The sequence below is a fragment of the Rissa tridactyla genome, chromosome 3 (assembly GCF_028500815.1).
Source record: "Rissa tridactyla isolate bRisTri1 chromosome 3, bRisTri1.patW.cur.20221130, whole genome shotgun sequence".
Classification (NCBI taxonomy): Eukaryota; Metazoa; Chordata; class Aves; order Charadriiformes; family Laridae; genus Rissa; species Rissa tridactyla.
Window position 1 is genome coordinate 123,614,750 of NC_071468.1, and position 15,124 is coordinate 123,629,873.

General features: G+C 47.3%; 1 protein-coding gene across 1 annotated transcript in view; it reads right to left on the reverse strand.

Annotated features, from left to right (window-relative positions):
* Positions 1-15,124, reverse strand: part of BLK (BLK proto-oncogene, Src family tyrosine kinase) — a 46,988-nt gene that overhangs the window by 8,986 nt on the left and 22,878 nt on the right. Inside the window, exons 5-10 of the mRNA XM_054196958.1 lie at positions 13,098-13,191; positions 11,972-12,070; positions 10,586-10,689; positions 2,130-2,279; positions 1,472-1,624; positions 394-573 (exon numbers count right to left, since the gene is read on the reverse strand). Coding sequence (XP_054052933.1) covers positions 394-573; positions 1,472-1,624; positions 2,130-2,279; positions 10,586-10,689; positions 11,972-12,070; positions 13,098-13,191 — 780 coding nt within the window. The remainder of the gene's footprint in view (positions 1-393; positions 574-1,471; positions 1,625-2,129; positions 2,280-10,585; positions 10,690-11,971; positions 12,071-13,097; positions 13,192-15,124) is intronic.

The following is a 15,124-nucleotide window of genomic DNA, read 5'->3' on the forward strand; positions in this document are numbered from 1 at the left end:
TTCACACAGACCTTTTGCAAACTGCTGGGCATTCATCACTCAAAGCCTTATAGACAAGAGAGGCAAAATTAAGGACAATTTCACCATGAGGGGAGTAAAAATTTGAAAAAAAAATCCAGTAGGAAGGGTGGTGATGCGACCTTTAAATACTCTTCTAATGAAGCATCACCATCTTGTGAAGTAACTTACAAAATGCAACAGCACAAGAGGCAGGATTTCATCGCTCAGAGAGTCCCTTCCAGTACTAGAAACAAACCTGTGGATCACTTAGTCCTTCTGCTTACAGATTTGGTACAATGCTTTCCTCTCCACCCCCTTTATGATGGGAATACCAGCCATCTCATTGACCTGATTTTGCAGGAACCCAACAAAACACTCAAAGAGGCTTTTTACCATTGGCCATGTACTCTGTCACAATGTAGATAGGCTGCTTTGTGACTACTGCATATAGCCGGACCAGTTTGTTATGTTGGAGCCTCTTCATCAGGTTTGCCTCTGCCAAGAAAGCATCAGGATCCATGCTGCCCTCCTTCATGGTCTTCACAGCCACCTTGATGTTGTTCTTGTAGTAGCCTGCAGAGAGATAATGGTGTGTTGAGGAATTATGGCCTCTCTACAGGCTCTATCAGGCCATGCAATAAAGAGCAGAAGAGCTTGTGGATCTGGGAGCAGAAAACCACAGCAACAGCTATCAATGTCCCAAGAAGAAACAAATGGAAAGTCTCAGTACCAGTGGGCTCTGAGCAACCTGTAGAGAAGGGAGAGACATGGCACAACTGTCAATCCCTGTGGCTTCATCAGGGATCATTCCTGATCTGGGTGGTGGACACCCATGTGCTGAGCCCATCCTCACACAGTCGTCCCAGCCCTGCAAGATTCTTTCTGGGTGAAACCCCTGGGACCTCCCACCAGATAGGTTCTCAAATAATCCAAACGACATTGAAAAAGCCAGGACACTACAGCCAGGATGTTGACTCAGTCTGGTCCTGCCTACAATCTCAATTTCCAAGGCAACAAGGAACCACAAAGAGGACAGCAAAGGAAGCTGAGTTCACCCTATTTCTTCTCCCACTGACTAGCAGTGGGCAGGAAGGTGTAAGGGATTCAGATCTGGGTTATAAAGTGGAACAGGGAAGCAGAAAAAGTGGGATAGTGTCACCCAGGTCCCCTGCTGTCTGTAACTTAGGATCCTACAACCATGCCCAGGATTCCTAGAAAGAGCAAGAGCATGTCTCAGGACATGAGTATGCAGTTACTTCAACACCTCTCGCATGCATCTAGCCTATGAAATCCATGCTTAACCACTGATCTGTGCAAACACAACCTGGCTGGTCCTTCCCAGGAGTATGGCATCTACTGCTGCATGAGTATCCATAAATAATGTGTTTATACTTTAGGATCCCCCCAGCTGGACTTCTCCTGTCTCAAAGAAAGAGGGCTTTCCATCTCCTCTGTTTATATATTTACTTACCCATCCACACTTCCCCAAACTGCCCACTGCCAAGTTTCTTCACAAGCTTCAGAGACTCCCGTGGGATCTCCCATTCGTCCTGTGCCCAGGGTCTCTGGGGAACCAGGGATATGCAGGGAACTGTGAGCCGCTGGCACAGGCCATCCCCTTTCTCTGTATGAGGACAAAGCACAGGACAGTTCAATGGGATGGCAGAGCTAACCTCCTCCTCCTCCATCTACACAGGCCAGGAAAAAGCCATCAGCCTATGGGAAACCTCCACAACCACACAAGTGTTTCAGCCACAGGGATCAAAGCACCCAGAAGGGACTCAATGCAAGGAAAAAGCTCAAAAGGAGACACAGAGGAGAAAGCTCTCCTGCTCAGCAAGTCCAAACCCTGCTTCTCAAGCATCCCTCCCACATATTCCTTCAACATTCATCTCTTTCCTTTCCTGATGGGAAACACTCCCTGGTTATAGAGCTGTGGGCAGAGCTCACCCTCATGGTGTCCTACAATGAAAGATAGCCCATGGGTGCCCAGGTTCTGCTTGGAGAAGCACACCTTGCCCATGAGAGTGGATGGAGTGTTGGTGGAGGTTAGTAACCCTGTCCTCCCTCTGTCCACATGCCCACCTTCTGCCAGGAAACAAACACATTAGGGAAGGCAAACAACTTACGGCTATAATGATGGATTAGCTCTGGCAGGCTGGAGAAAGTCATCCTGGGGGAGATGTAATACCCCCCGCCATCTAAGGAGCGGATCCTGTAGTGTTTGATGATGTCCCCATGAGCAGAGTTGCTGTCCCTCACGGACAAGGAATAGGCACCTGGAGAATGAGCAGAAGAGGGAACTGTGAGGACAAGTAGGACCTGACTCAGGGACCAGCTACGTCCCCTTCCCTTGCCTGCATGCAGCTGCAGACACCTCTCCCAGCCCATGCTAATGCCTTCTCAACGCAAGTCCACCAGGCTGCAAAGCTACAAATTTCCAGCTCTCCAAGGCAAGTGGAGAGGATAATGGTTCATGAGAGCTTAACCGGTCCTGTCAAGGCTTGGTTGAGTAAGACCTGCCTATGCCATGGCCAACAGCCTAAGGAAGCAATATGGCAACCAATAGCACATCTCCAGCCAGAGCAATCAGACACTACGTAGGTCATGATGGTCTAACAGCTTCATGTCTCCCATCTGAGCTCTGTCAACCCCACATCTCATCTGGACAAAACAAATGATCAACCGCAGCCTCACCAGTTTGTACAAACACAGGACTGACCAGGAGCTAAATCACCCCGCCAGTGCAACCAGAATTTCACTTAGTAGGAGACTTAAGGTCAAGAGTTACGTGCCCCTTCTCAGCATTATCCAAGGTCTCCATGCCCCTGTTATCCCCTGTAACCCTTGTGCCAAAGTCAGTGGTTCAGCTGGGAGTACAGAAGAGGGGTTCAGGAGAATTGTCTTGTTCAGCCATAAACCTGCGACTGTGGCTAAACCACATCTAGATTCACATCCAGATTCAGGTGCCTTTTGACCTCAAGGGAGCTACTCAACGATCTTCTGCTCCGACCTGCGATTCTCTCCTTATAATGGTTTTGTAATCTGTACCATGCGGCTGTTTTTTTGCACACAAAAGCATCACTAGATGTTGCTACAGAGCAGTAACTTCCAGCCTATGTCAGCGTAAATCTCAGTACAGCTTAGAAATATTTTTTTTTTGTTTTTTTTTTTTGTTTTTTTTGCCTTTGTCTGGATCATATTTCCGGAGTAAGTCGTTACAAGCCTGCTGGGCTGTGAAAAGTCTAACATGTCACCCGGGTTTGAAAAGGCAGAGCTAAGTATGTTAAAAAGTAGGAATCTGGCATGTAGGATCATAAGCAGAAGTGGGGCCTTCCACTGTGACTCTGAAAACCTAATCCTGCACGCGAGGGGAATCTACTAACATGTAGCACTTGCTGGCTGGTGTTTCTCCATGGCAGCACCAGCAGTTCCCTACACTGGGGCTGGAAGCCATTTGCATTTTTAAAAAGTAATAAAAGAAAACCACCTCTGTGCATATCTGCTCTGTTGCAGTGATTATAAGTCTTTACAAGCAGAATTTAGGAGAGTCTAAAATTTTTCTAAGTGCTAGTAGTTGTTTTGGGGGGGACTCGCTTTCTGCAGAGACCAGACTATGAGATATGGTGGCATATCTCCTATCAAGCAAGATAGGAGCAAGAGAGTAAGAGAAGCAAAAGTTGGATGGATAGCAGCTTCTTAAGCCTGTGTCAAGGTGCTGTCACCAAAGCCAGCCACCAATGGGGCTGTGAACTCCTCATTTGGGAACCACAAAGCTTTCTGAGTTGTTTCCTGATGCCTGATGCAACTGGTACCTCTGTACGTTTAAGATTTCTCCTTCTACGGTGAGCTTGGGAGTCAGATACAAGAGCCGTGTTACACCAGAGTACCTCGGGCATGTTCAAGAATATTTGTTAACAACTACCTCAGCATTTTATTTCCTGCATAGACACCTAAGAATGTATGAAATAGTCAATCAGAAAACATAATAAAACAGCAGGATGGTTGAACGCTCTCACAATACACTTTGGGGGACTGCTGAAATCCCCTGGGGTTTGATCAGTGCTCCCAGCTCTGCTCCTCAGCAATGTGAGGTGGGAAACAGGAGAAAAAAAATAAAATTATCAGAAAGTAAAACTTTAATTATAGCCTAAAGGGACAAAATACCCCAGAGCTTTGTTTTCCATACAACAAAGTCGGAGCTAAGCAGCCTGGTTGCAATACTAAGGAGGTGTCCACATCGCAAACGTGACCAGAGGTAGCATCTCCTATGTGGATGCACTTTGTGGGACAGTGATCAGCACGTTTCCTAAAAAGCAAGTCCCAGGTGAAATTATTATTTGTTCCAGACAGTGCCCAGTTAGGGCACAGTTAAATAGGGACATGGTGGTGGACTTGGCAGTGCTAGGTTAACGGTCGGACTCTTCAAGGTCTTTTCCAACCTAAATGATTCTATGATTCTATAATGTTCATGGAAGACCTGCTGGTTTAAATGCAGAGCCATGGAACCTCAAGTTTGGAAGCACACAGCATCGGCATGGTGGGCTCCTTCTCAACAGAGGATGCTCTTCTGATACTCTTTCCTTCATCATGAGTGTCAGGCAGAAGAGAGACAGAGAAGCCCTTTTTGGCTCTATCACTCCTGCCGCTGAACATCTGAGAAACAGCCGTGAAGCATCTTCAATGGGGTAACAAAAGAATCAAGGTAAGGGCAAAGCAATTGCTCATTTTTGTAGTCCATGTCTCAGTGACCAAAAGTGACTACGCAGCTGAGGATGTCTTTCCCAGGGAGTGGTCTTTGGTCCCTGGTGGTTGCAGAGAGGTGCTGCTAGGGCTTGTGTCTACAGTGCTCAGCACAAGTCCTACTAGAGCTGATCAGCCACATTCCTTAGTGCTCGGAACCAGACCTCCTCTGGCTCCTCTGTCGTACCTATGTGGCTCTAAGTTGCAAATAATAATAATAATAATAATAATAATAATAATAATAACAACAACAACACCCCCCATAATTCATATACACGTGTTAATATTTGTTGTTGTTATTATTATTGTTGTTGAGGGTGATGATTATGTTATTTTAATTTCAAAGTGATTGAAATAATGTGCAGACCAAGCTGCAGCCCATGAGTGTATGGCCCAAACCCAAGAGGGTGCTTTGCATGCCTGGGACGTGGCTCAGGGTTTGCGTGGGATGTTTTACAACGCAAGGCCTGCCAGAGGAAGGAGCCAAACCTGGTGTGAACCCAGCTGCACTGACGACAGACGGCATTGTGGCAGGGAGTGGAGGAATTTATGACTAACACGTGTGCAAGAGGGTGCTTGGGGGCCGAGAGTCAGTGGAGAAGAGAAGACCCGATGGCACCCAGAATGCCTGATCTCCTGCAGGACCCCTTCTCCAGACTCCACTGACCCTTTAAACCCTCTTGCATCTTTCAAACGTTACAGTAGCTTTCCAGTATCTGAAGGGGGACTACATTAAAGCTGGAGAGGGACTTTTTACAAGGGCATGTGGTGATAGGACAAGGGGTAATGGCTTCAAATTGGAAGAAGGTCGATTTAGATTAGGGATTAGGAAGAAATTTTTCATTGTGAGGATGATGAGGCACTGGAACAGGTTGCCCAGAGAAGCTGTGGCTGCCCCATCCCTGGAGGGGTTCAAGGCCAGGTTGGACGGGGCTTGGAGCAGCCTGGTGTGGTGGGAGGTGTCCCTGCCCAGGGCAGGGGGTTGGAACCAGATGACCTTTAAGGTCCCTTCCAACCCAAACCATTCTGTGATTCTATGATGTGCAGCATGCAGCGGTGACAGAGGCTCCAGGCACCCTCCAGGCCAATCTATCATCTGTCTAGTACCAGCGTTAATACTTAGAATCAGAATCATAGAATCATTTAGGTTGGAAAAGACCCTTGGGATCATCGAGTCCAACCATCAACCCCACTCTACAAAGTTCTCCCCTACACCATATCCCCCAACACCACATCTAAATGAGTCTTAAACACATTCAGGGATGGTGACTCCACCACCTGCCTGGGCAGCCTATTCCAGTGTCTCACCACTCTTTCTGGGAAGAATTTTTTCCTAACGTCCAGCCTAAACCTACCCTGCTGCAGCTTGAACCCGTTCCCTCTTGTTCTATCTCTAATTACCTGTGAGAAGAGACCAGCACCAACCTCTCTGCAATGGCCTTTCAAGTAGTTGTAGAGAGTGATGAGGTCTCCCCTCAGCCTCCTCTTCCTCAAACTAAACAGTCCCAGCTCCTTCAATGGCTCCTCATCAGATTTATTCTCCAGGCCCTTCACCAGCTTCGTTGCCCTCCTCTGCCCTCGCTCCAGCACCTCGATATCTCTCTCATATTGAGGTGCCCAGAACTTATCCTGTCATTAGAGCTAATGACTGGATTTCACTCCAAGTCAGAGTCTAGTTTGCTGGAGTGTCAGAGAGCTCTCCTCTTCATTCACCATGGCCGGTTACTGTTCCCTTGGGACCTGCAGTGTAAAGGCAAAGCACTAGGGCAGAAAAGCTTCAATTCTCTCTTCTCCCAGTGACAGCAGCAAATGAAAATTATTAAGTGGAGCCAGGAAGATGTCAGGGCTCTTAATCTCCCCCACTAATAGCCAGGATGGCCAAAAGGAGTTCTTGCTCCTCAACCACAGGGACATTCACCCGTCCTACAACCTTGCATCTCATCCCAGCACAGACCTGGCCTGACACACAGAGGTCCACGCCTGCCCTCGACACTGGCTCAGAGCAGTGTGAGCACAACCAGATCTTGCCCTGGGCAGTGATGGGTGTCAGACCCTCCTGTGCTGGGTCTGGGATCCCCAAACCATCCTAAAAGGGTCCTTTCTGTTCAAAGGGTGACAAGTTTTGTATAGGAAAGAGCAATAGAAGGTGCAAAGGGTGGGATTCAACTTCACATTACACTTAGGGCTGATTCAGCTGCATAAACATGAGTGTCTGGTACCACTCAAGATGCCCTGGGACATCTGCATGGGCCTGGTAGATACGGTGCAAAACCACACCTTCTGGTGGAGCACATGGAGATGACTATATGATGTCCAGGGTTTGGTGACCAAATCAAGCCCCACTGGTTACATTGGGAGCTCAGGCAACTGCCACGTGTGATGTCTACATTTTGATGTCTGCATCTCACAGTGAGCCCCACCACACGTGGCATGTCCTGTTCCTATAGGTCTCATCAGGCTCTTAACTCCTTCCTGATGAGAAGCCCAGGAGCTCAGCTGGATACGGCAGCTGAGCTCTTCTGAGGTCCCTCCTGCCAGGAGCATAGACACAGCAGTCTTGCTGTGAGCCAGGAGTTCGTGACTCAGAACAGCCATGTGACTGTATTCCTGCAGGTTTCAGAATGGTTATTACTTTGGGGGAAGATTTGTTTATTTCCAGCAGCTTCGGCAAGGCTAGCTCTCCACCGATGATTTCACTGCTGGTCTGCTTCCTACACTGTCTTGACAAGGACCCATCTTCCAGGGATGTTGACCGTGCTTTTCATGGCCTCTGCAAGATGTTGAGTGAAAGCAAAGCCCCCAGTTTGCAGATCTTCAGTATATTTAACCATTAGCAAAATGAGACACTGCTTACGGTGGGCTGTGAACAGGTGCTGTTCTTAGGCAGGGTGCAGAATGCGTCCTGCTGTGGTTGAGACAACCCAATATGAGACAACCACCCTCCAGTGCATGCAGCTAAGGGGGATACTGCCCTTAGCTTGACTCAGTGCTCGGCACTGAAGGTCAAATTATAGAATCATGGAATCATAGAATGGTTAGAGTTGGAAGGAACCTTTAAAAACCATCTAGTTCCACCCCCCTGCCCTAGACAGGGACACCTTCTACTAGACCAGGTTGCTCCAATCCCCATACAGCCTGGCCTTGAACCCCTCCAGGGATGGGGCAGCCACAGCTTCTCTGGGCAACCTGGGCCAGTGCCTCATCACCCTCATAGTGATGTTGCTGATGATGTGCAAAGTAAATGAAAATATATGTCATGGAAGAGGAAAACAAGAAGAACCTGTAGGGTTCGAAGAGCAGGGTTAATTCCATAGCATTGCTCTGGACATCTCGCGGTGGGTCACATAGTGCTTTACATTAGTGAAGTCAGCTTCACGACACATTTGGAGATGCAGGGTTTTCTCTTTTCCCCTTCTTTTTAGAGAGGAGGAAGCTGTGGTTAAGACATATGAAATGGTGTCACCATGGCCATTCAGGCAGTCTAAAGCACAGGGTATTCAGGTAGAAGCTGATCGCATGGGATGATTCAGAGAATGAGGTGTCTGAAGGAATAACAGCCATATTCTAATACAGAATACTAAATGTCAGAAAAGTCACAGGTGAGACTCACATCTCAGAGCAGAAGCTCATCTCTGACCATTTGGGCCTAAGGCGGGACTTTCATGGAGTGGAACACACCACATCTGCTAATGCAGAATACCACACACCTCCAGCTAAGGCTGCTTCTAGGCAGCAGAGACAGGGCATTAAAGACCAGGCCTAGCCTGGTTATTTCTCCTTGAATCTCAGGATTTCGCCGCCTCTGTCCAAGCCCTGTATGACCTAGACCCACCCACACTTCAGAGAACTGCAAAGAATGAATTTATCCCGTGTTTGCAGAAGTAGGAGGCGATTGTCCTGAGCAAGTGTAGGGAAAGGTCTGATCCCATCCATGGCAGGGGAAGGGGATAAACTTAAGATCGGCATGTGGTGACCAGTCCAAGCCTGATCATTTCAAAAGCACCGCAAAGGCAGCAGAGAAACCAATACAGAAGCAGAACAAGTTACTTGTAAAGGGAAATGCTTAGAAACAAGTTAGTTTGGTTTTTTTTTCAATGTTTTCTGACCTGAATGTTCCCTAAAAATTCTGAAAACTGCAAATGTGCATGGAAAGCGGTGCTTGGCATCAGCTCAGCAGGGACACGTGGAGGTGAGCCCAGGCATGGGCCAGGGGGGAAAGTCACAGTAGGCTGCTATAATGCTAACACAGCACTGCTGATGGCTGAGGGAGAGAGCTACAGGAAGATGAGAACCTTGCTGCCCCAGTTAGCACATGAAGTATCACACCAGTTCAAGACCAGCGCTCCAGTTTGACTCTGTCAAATCCTGCTGTTGGAGGTGGCTGAAATGGCCAGGTCTGCAACACAGCCAGGGCTCGGGATACATCTGTGAGCAAACTACACCATGCCAGAGCCTGTTTTCTAGCCCTGGGGTCACATCCACACCATGAAGCTCTCTCAGCCTCCGAAACAGGGTGACTGCTCTCAAATCGACTGTTGGGAATGGTGCCTCGTTGGCGGCTGGACAAAACCTGCACAGAGATTGTGTGGATGACCCAGCTGTCACATCCAGGCTCTGTCACTATTAAATTTACTGATAATGATGTAGCCATGGAGGAAAGGACAGAGACTGTTGGAGACCTGCCATGTGAATGGGGAAAACAGAGATGAGAAAGGAAGAAGGGGAAGCTAGTGTAGGCAAGAAATAGATGTAAAATGGAGGATCCAGCTTATTTGTTCTCAGTCCATCTGTTTGGCCCTGGCCTTGTAGAAACATTTGGGAAGCAAGTGAAGGAAAAGAAGGCCCTGTATTACTTCAGGTGGATGCTCCAAGTCTCTACTGATGTATTAGGAAGACACAAACAACCTTTCCCCATGTGGCAAAGAAAGACTCCTGTACCCATTTCACAGGAAAGGAAGCAAAGCACAGCAAGACTGAAGCACTTTCATGAACTACCATGCAGAGCTGGTTCAGAGCAGAACCATGGGACCACTGTGAGCATCATTTCCTCCATTCTGTAAACAAATCTGCTGGCCCGGAGGATGCAAGGACAGAAAAGTAGGAAAGAAATTATATGAAATTCCCATTGCACAACCTAAACTAGCTTCCAGACTGTCTAAAAATTAACAGTACAGAACAAAGGAATTGCAATTACACAGTGAAATATCACAGTTAATACTATATCCGCTGCCCAAGAAAAGTGACCACAATGCTCTGCCCTTTCCATCCTCATTGGGTCATGTCTTCAAAAACCAGGCTTGTTCATAGGGTAGGAAATTGGATGAAGTTCACCTTTTCTGCTTGCCAGTCTCCTTCTAAAATTCCTGGTTTGCATCAACCCCCCTTGCTACAGACTATCAGGAAAAACAGGTTTCCTCTGGGAAACTGTTCCACCAAAAGACTTTTTCCAAAATTCCCCAAGTTTCTGCTGCAAGCAGGAGAAATGTTTCTTCAAGACCGTGTAGAAGAATCTCCATTTGCCAAAAAAGTAATATTTCCTCGGGGAGAAAAGGAAAAGAAATGCCCTACACATTGTTTTGGAAAGTCTTTGCTACTTATCTGTGTTCCTGCATCTCTGCCACAAAAGCCACCCTTGCCACAGCCTGAACTACGCAACGTCATGAGCGAATCTTTGCCTTCCAAATCCCCACTTCACTTCTACAGCCCTGCTGAGCCTGGCAACTGTTATTTTGCCCAGCCAGATCCAAGAAACGCTGGCACAGCTGAACTTCGAAGCTCATATCTGAAAGGTTTTCCAAGCCGAGGCAATAACGAGGAGGTATCCTTGCTCTATGGATCTCACCTTTGCTGGTTTCACTCTCTCGGACAAGGAAAGAGCCAACTTTGTTACCGGAAGACAATAGCAGCCGTTCAGCATCTTTTCTGCTCAGAGTTTTAAAATACCACCTGGGAGGCACAGAAAAGGCAAAATCATTGTTTGAAAAGCAAAAGCTCTAAAAAAAAAAAAAGCAAATTCTTTCCAGTTAGTTCATTTTTTATTTTTTTTTTTACCATTATACTCTGAAACCGCAGATTATTTTTATCAGCAAATAGTTTTTTATCTACTGGAAAGTGCCGGTAATAGACTGGTTTTAGTAGATTAACACCAGATTCCTGTCACTTTGGGCTTGTTTCACAGCCTAGCAATTCAGCCAGAGCAGAGTAGATGGTACGTGCTGTACCCCATACGCGGGAGAAGTGAAAGCTTAGCCCGAGCACAGTCCCTGAGGCACGGAGGGACCCCCGGCTCACCTGATGAGTGAGTGAGCCCTGAGCAGTGCCCAGGCAGGCTGTGAATAAAGCAGATACGTGGGCTGGAGGCTGAGCGTAGGGTGCCCATAGCCATTTAATTGTACCCTTCGCATACAAAGAGTATTTATGTCTCAACCATATTTCTGTGTGCTGTTAAATATTTACTGATTTTTTTTTTTTAATTAATTAAATATTTGCTGAATATTCTGTGATTCTGTGAATTCAGTGATGGTCGGGTCCCTCCGAGAGGAGGCAGCAAGACGGGCTGATCATTTACAGCTGAACGACATAGAGGAGAATAAGTCATGGAAACAGTTTCTTCCGGTTTTGGCTCAAGTCTTTCTTACCATCCTCTTTGCAGGGACCCAAACATGAAGGCTGCATCTGGGATAATGAAATAAACAGCACCAGGCTGTGGGTCTGGGCACTGTCACTCACTGTCTACGCCATTAAATTGTTAGAGTGATCCCCGGCACACCCGAGACCTGGATCAATGCACCCTTCCCAAGTGATTCCCAGTCCCCCTTTGGGGACTTTTGGAGGCAGAGGAAGCTATACGTGTGGGTGGACTGGCCCAGTGGGGCCAGAGGACGGTCCCTGGCACTGCTAATTTACCAGTGCAAATGTAACGTTTATGTTCTTTTTGCCCAAATCCTTGTTTTCCACCATGGGTGCAATCAGTGGGACAGGAGTCTTTGCCTACTTTCCCTGTAGCAATCTCATCCTTCCCTCTCCCCTCCTGCGTGGTCTTTAAAACTTCTCCTGAACTTTTGGGCAGCATTGTTGGGGATGATGGAAGACCTCTTGCCATCCGGCCCAGCACTGACACCTTCCTGCCATCAAGTAAAGCGGTTCCCGTAGCTTGTTAAGAGACTGAGCTCTTTCAGAAAGGAAAGCCCTGCATCAGTGTTCACCATTCATAAGCTTTTGCACTTACTTTTCCTCTTCCAAACTGTCTACTTGTGCGACGAAGTTACTAGGGATGTAACCTTTCCTCCCGCTGCTGAGGGATTTTGCCAGCCACCAGTCCCCCTCGCTGCAAAGCAAGTAGAAGAGAAAGCATGAGTGCTCGGAGGAGCTTTCATTACAAGCTAAGACTGCAGGGACAGCATGGTTTCTGGGGTTTTGAGCACTGCAAATAGGCCAGCACTCCTTAATCTACTCTACAGCTCCCTCTCGATTTCCTAGGACCACAACTAGTTTGAAGGCTGTCTCTCAGGGACTTCTGGAGGTGACAGTCTCTTTCCATGAATGCAGAAGTTGCACAGAGTAACCACAGACCCAAACCTCTGCTACACTCACCAAGTGAGAGGAGGGAAATCTGGGTCACCATAGGTTTATTTTGCATCTTGCACAGGAACATGGGAGCTCCTCCTTTCTGCTCCTTCCTTCGTCCATCAGATACCCCACCCCTTTTTTCTCCCTCCATGGACTCGGACAACAGCCATGACCAAAAGCCATCCTCACCCAGGAGTCTCCCTTACCCCATGGGTCACAGCTCACAGAATCTGGGTGAGAAATGTCACCTCTGGAGGACACCTCACAGAGTGGTCAAGGACGGAGGAACCCTACAAAGACAAATGACCGGGGGACCCAGGCCCTGTAACGGACTGGGCAGGTGGACTGTCAGCCTCTTCTCTGGTGGGTTTGAGAAGAAGGTGAAAGGAACCCATGCACCTCTCTGGCTTGATTCTGTCCTTTCCTCTGACTACACCCAACCCACATCCTTTGCAAAAGCACGATCAGCACAAAATATGAAAGAGGAGCTAGCTGATTGTTGTTATTTATGCTACTTCTGCGCCCACGCACACCGGCAGTGAAGAAGGTCCCAGTAGTATATCCAGGGAAGGACACTACCTAACCCAGAAGTATCTGTAACCCATGGAAGTGTCACCTTCCCCATCTTGCTGAGAGAAGAGGGTACCCACAGTCACACTCCGGAGCAAAGAAACGACACAGCCTCAGCTCTGGTGAGCTGTAAATTGGTGCCTGACCACAATGTCCCCCCTTTCCCAGCCTCACCATGCTCATCTTCAAATCGCTTCTGGCAGCAGGTCACTTACTTGGAGAGGACTTGAAGTTTCTCCCCCTTGACCAGCTGCAGGTCACGGTCACTTGAGGCAGGAAAATCATACAGTGCAACCACAATAAAGTTATCTGAAAGAAGAAACACCACCTTTGAATCCAGCCGGTTCCCTGCCAAGCAGATGATGCGTACCTAGGTGTATGGTGAGGCATTTCACCCCCACGCACACAGGGGCTGTGAACCCCCCCGTCCCCCAAAAGCCAAGCTTTCCACCAACGCAGTTTTCCTGCCGACCACAACCTCTGCTCGGGGACTAACGCTGTTTCACCAAAGTGTTTCCTGTGTATGTGTTTTTAAATCACTCCAGACCCCCCTATCCACAAAACACAGTGTGTCAACAAGAAAAAGGGGTTTGTGTGGAATAAGAAGGGTCATAAATAACCTGTCAGTGTTTGGCCTGAGTTTTACATGGCGGTAAATGAAAATTGCTGTAGCAACATTTCCCTGGGATTTGACTGAAAAAGATGAAGCTTTCTTGATTGAAAAAGGTATAAAGTTGTCGCAGTTTCTGTTATTTGAGCCCGTCGCTAGGATTCAGCTCTCCCTCCGGATGCTCCCGACTCAGCCTGTATCTTGACATCCCTTTTGTGCGCTATTCCTTGCAGATGTGACCGCACGTTTAAGTCACGCTGCTGCTTTTGACCCAGAACTTGTATAGCGCCTGGCCGCTCCGCTCAGCTGACATTCCCAAGGGGGTGGTGGATGCTCCAGGATCCCCTTCCCTCTCCCTGGCCCCGATGCACTTTAGATGCTCCAGACCACAAACCCGGTGCTCTGTGTCTTGCAACCCACCTGGACCCAGGCTGTGAGTGAGCCTGCATCCCCATCCCCTGCACTACCGCGTTGCTTTTACTCCAGCCATGTTGGTTAAGCCTGAAATTTGTCACAGCAAAATGAACTCTCACTTGGTGAACTTTCTCTGGTGCAGGCGAGCCCTGCTGCGTGTGGCAAAGCTGCCGCCTGGTACATGTGCTGCGAGGCTGCTAACCCTCCCCAGGGCAGATCTCTGCTGGCTGGAGCTGAATCGCTACCTTTGCAAGGCCGGGTTGTGCCGTTGCTGCTCTCGGAGAGGCTGTGCAACCGTTCACATGTGCTCTGCAGGCTCGCAGTTACTGAAGCAGAAATGAGCAGCTATTTTGGGGTAGATCAAACTTTGCAAAGAGGATCAGCACATGCACACAAACATAAAGACCAAACCAAAACACAATAGTGAAAAAAAGAGAAAGAAAAAAAATGAAAAAGAAAAAAATGAAAAAGAATAAAAATAATTAAAATAAAATAAAAATAAAAATAAAAATAAAAATAAAAATAAAAATTAAAATTAAAATTAAAATTAAAATTAAAAAAAGAAAAAAAAGAAAAAGAAAAAGAAAAAGAAAAAGAAAAAGAAAAAGAAAAAGAAAAAGAAAAAGAAAAAGAAAAAGAAAAAGAAAAGAAAAAGAAAGAAAAAATGAAAAAGAAAAAAGAAAAGAAAAAAGAAAAAAAAGAAAAAGAAAAAAGAAAAAAAGGAGACCATTTGCTGGAGAAATGTTTTAGCTTGTACAAAACCTAATTAATGCACTGTGAGCGATGGACAGACTATAAATAGCATTTTTCAAAACAGACTGTCAAGCCACAGTCTCTGTGTGACCTTTCCAAAGAATGCCACCAGCAAGAGAGCCAGACTGGCCCTTTGTCATCACAAGATAACGTGTCTCTGGGGCAACTTGGGTTTTGTGTCTGTGCAAGGCCTGGCTGCTGCTCTGCTGGCGATTTATCGGAGAGGAGGGAGGAGAAAGGGTCAGTGTGGGTGGAAAATGTAGCTTTGTAAACCGAAGCCCAGAGCAGTTGCCTTTAGGCTTGCGAGGAGGAACTTGGAGATCCACGAGAAGCTTCAGCAGAGCCTCAGTCTCTCCTACGTATGGGGAAAAGGATGATCGGTAATGAGGGAGAAGGCTTTGAAGTCTTAAAATAGCTTGCACGGTTGGGGGCTTCGCCTTGAGGCATCTCAAAGCGTTTGGCATT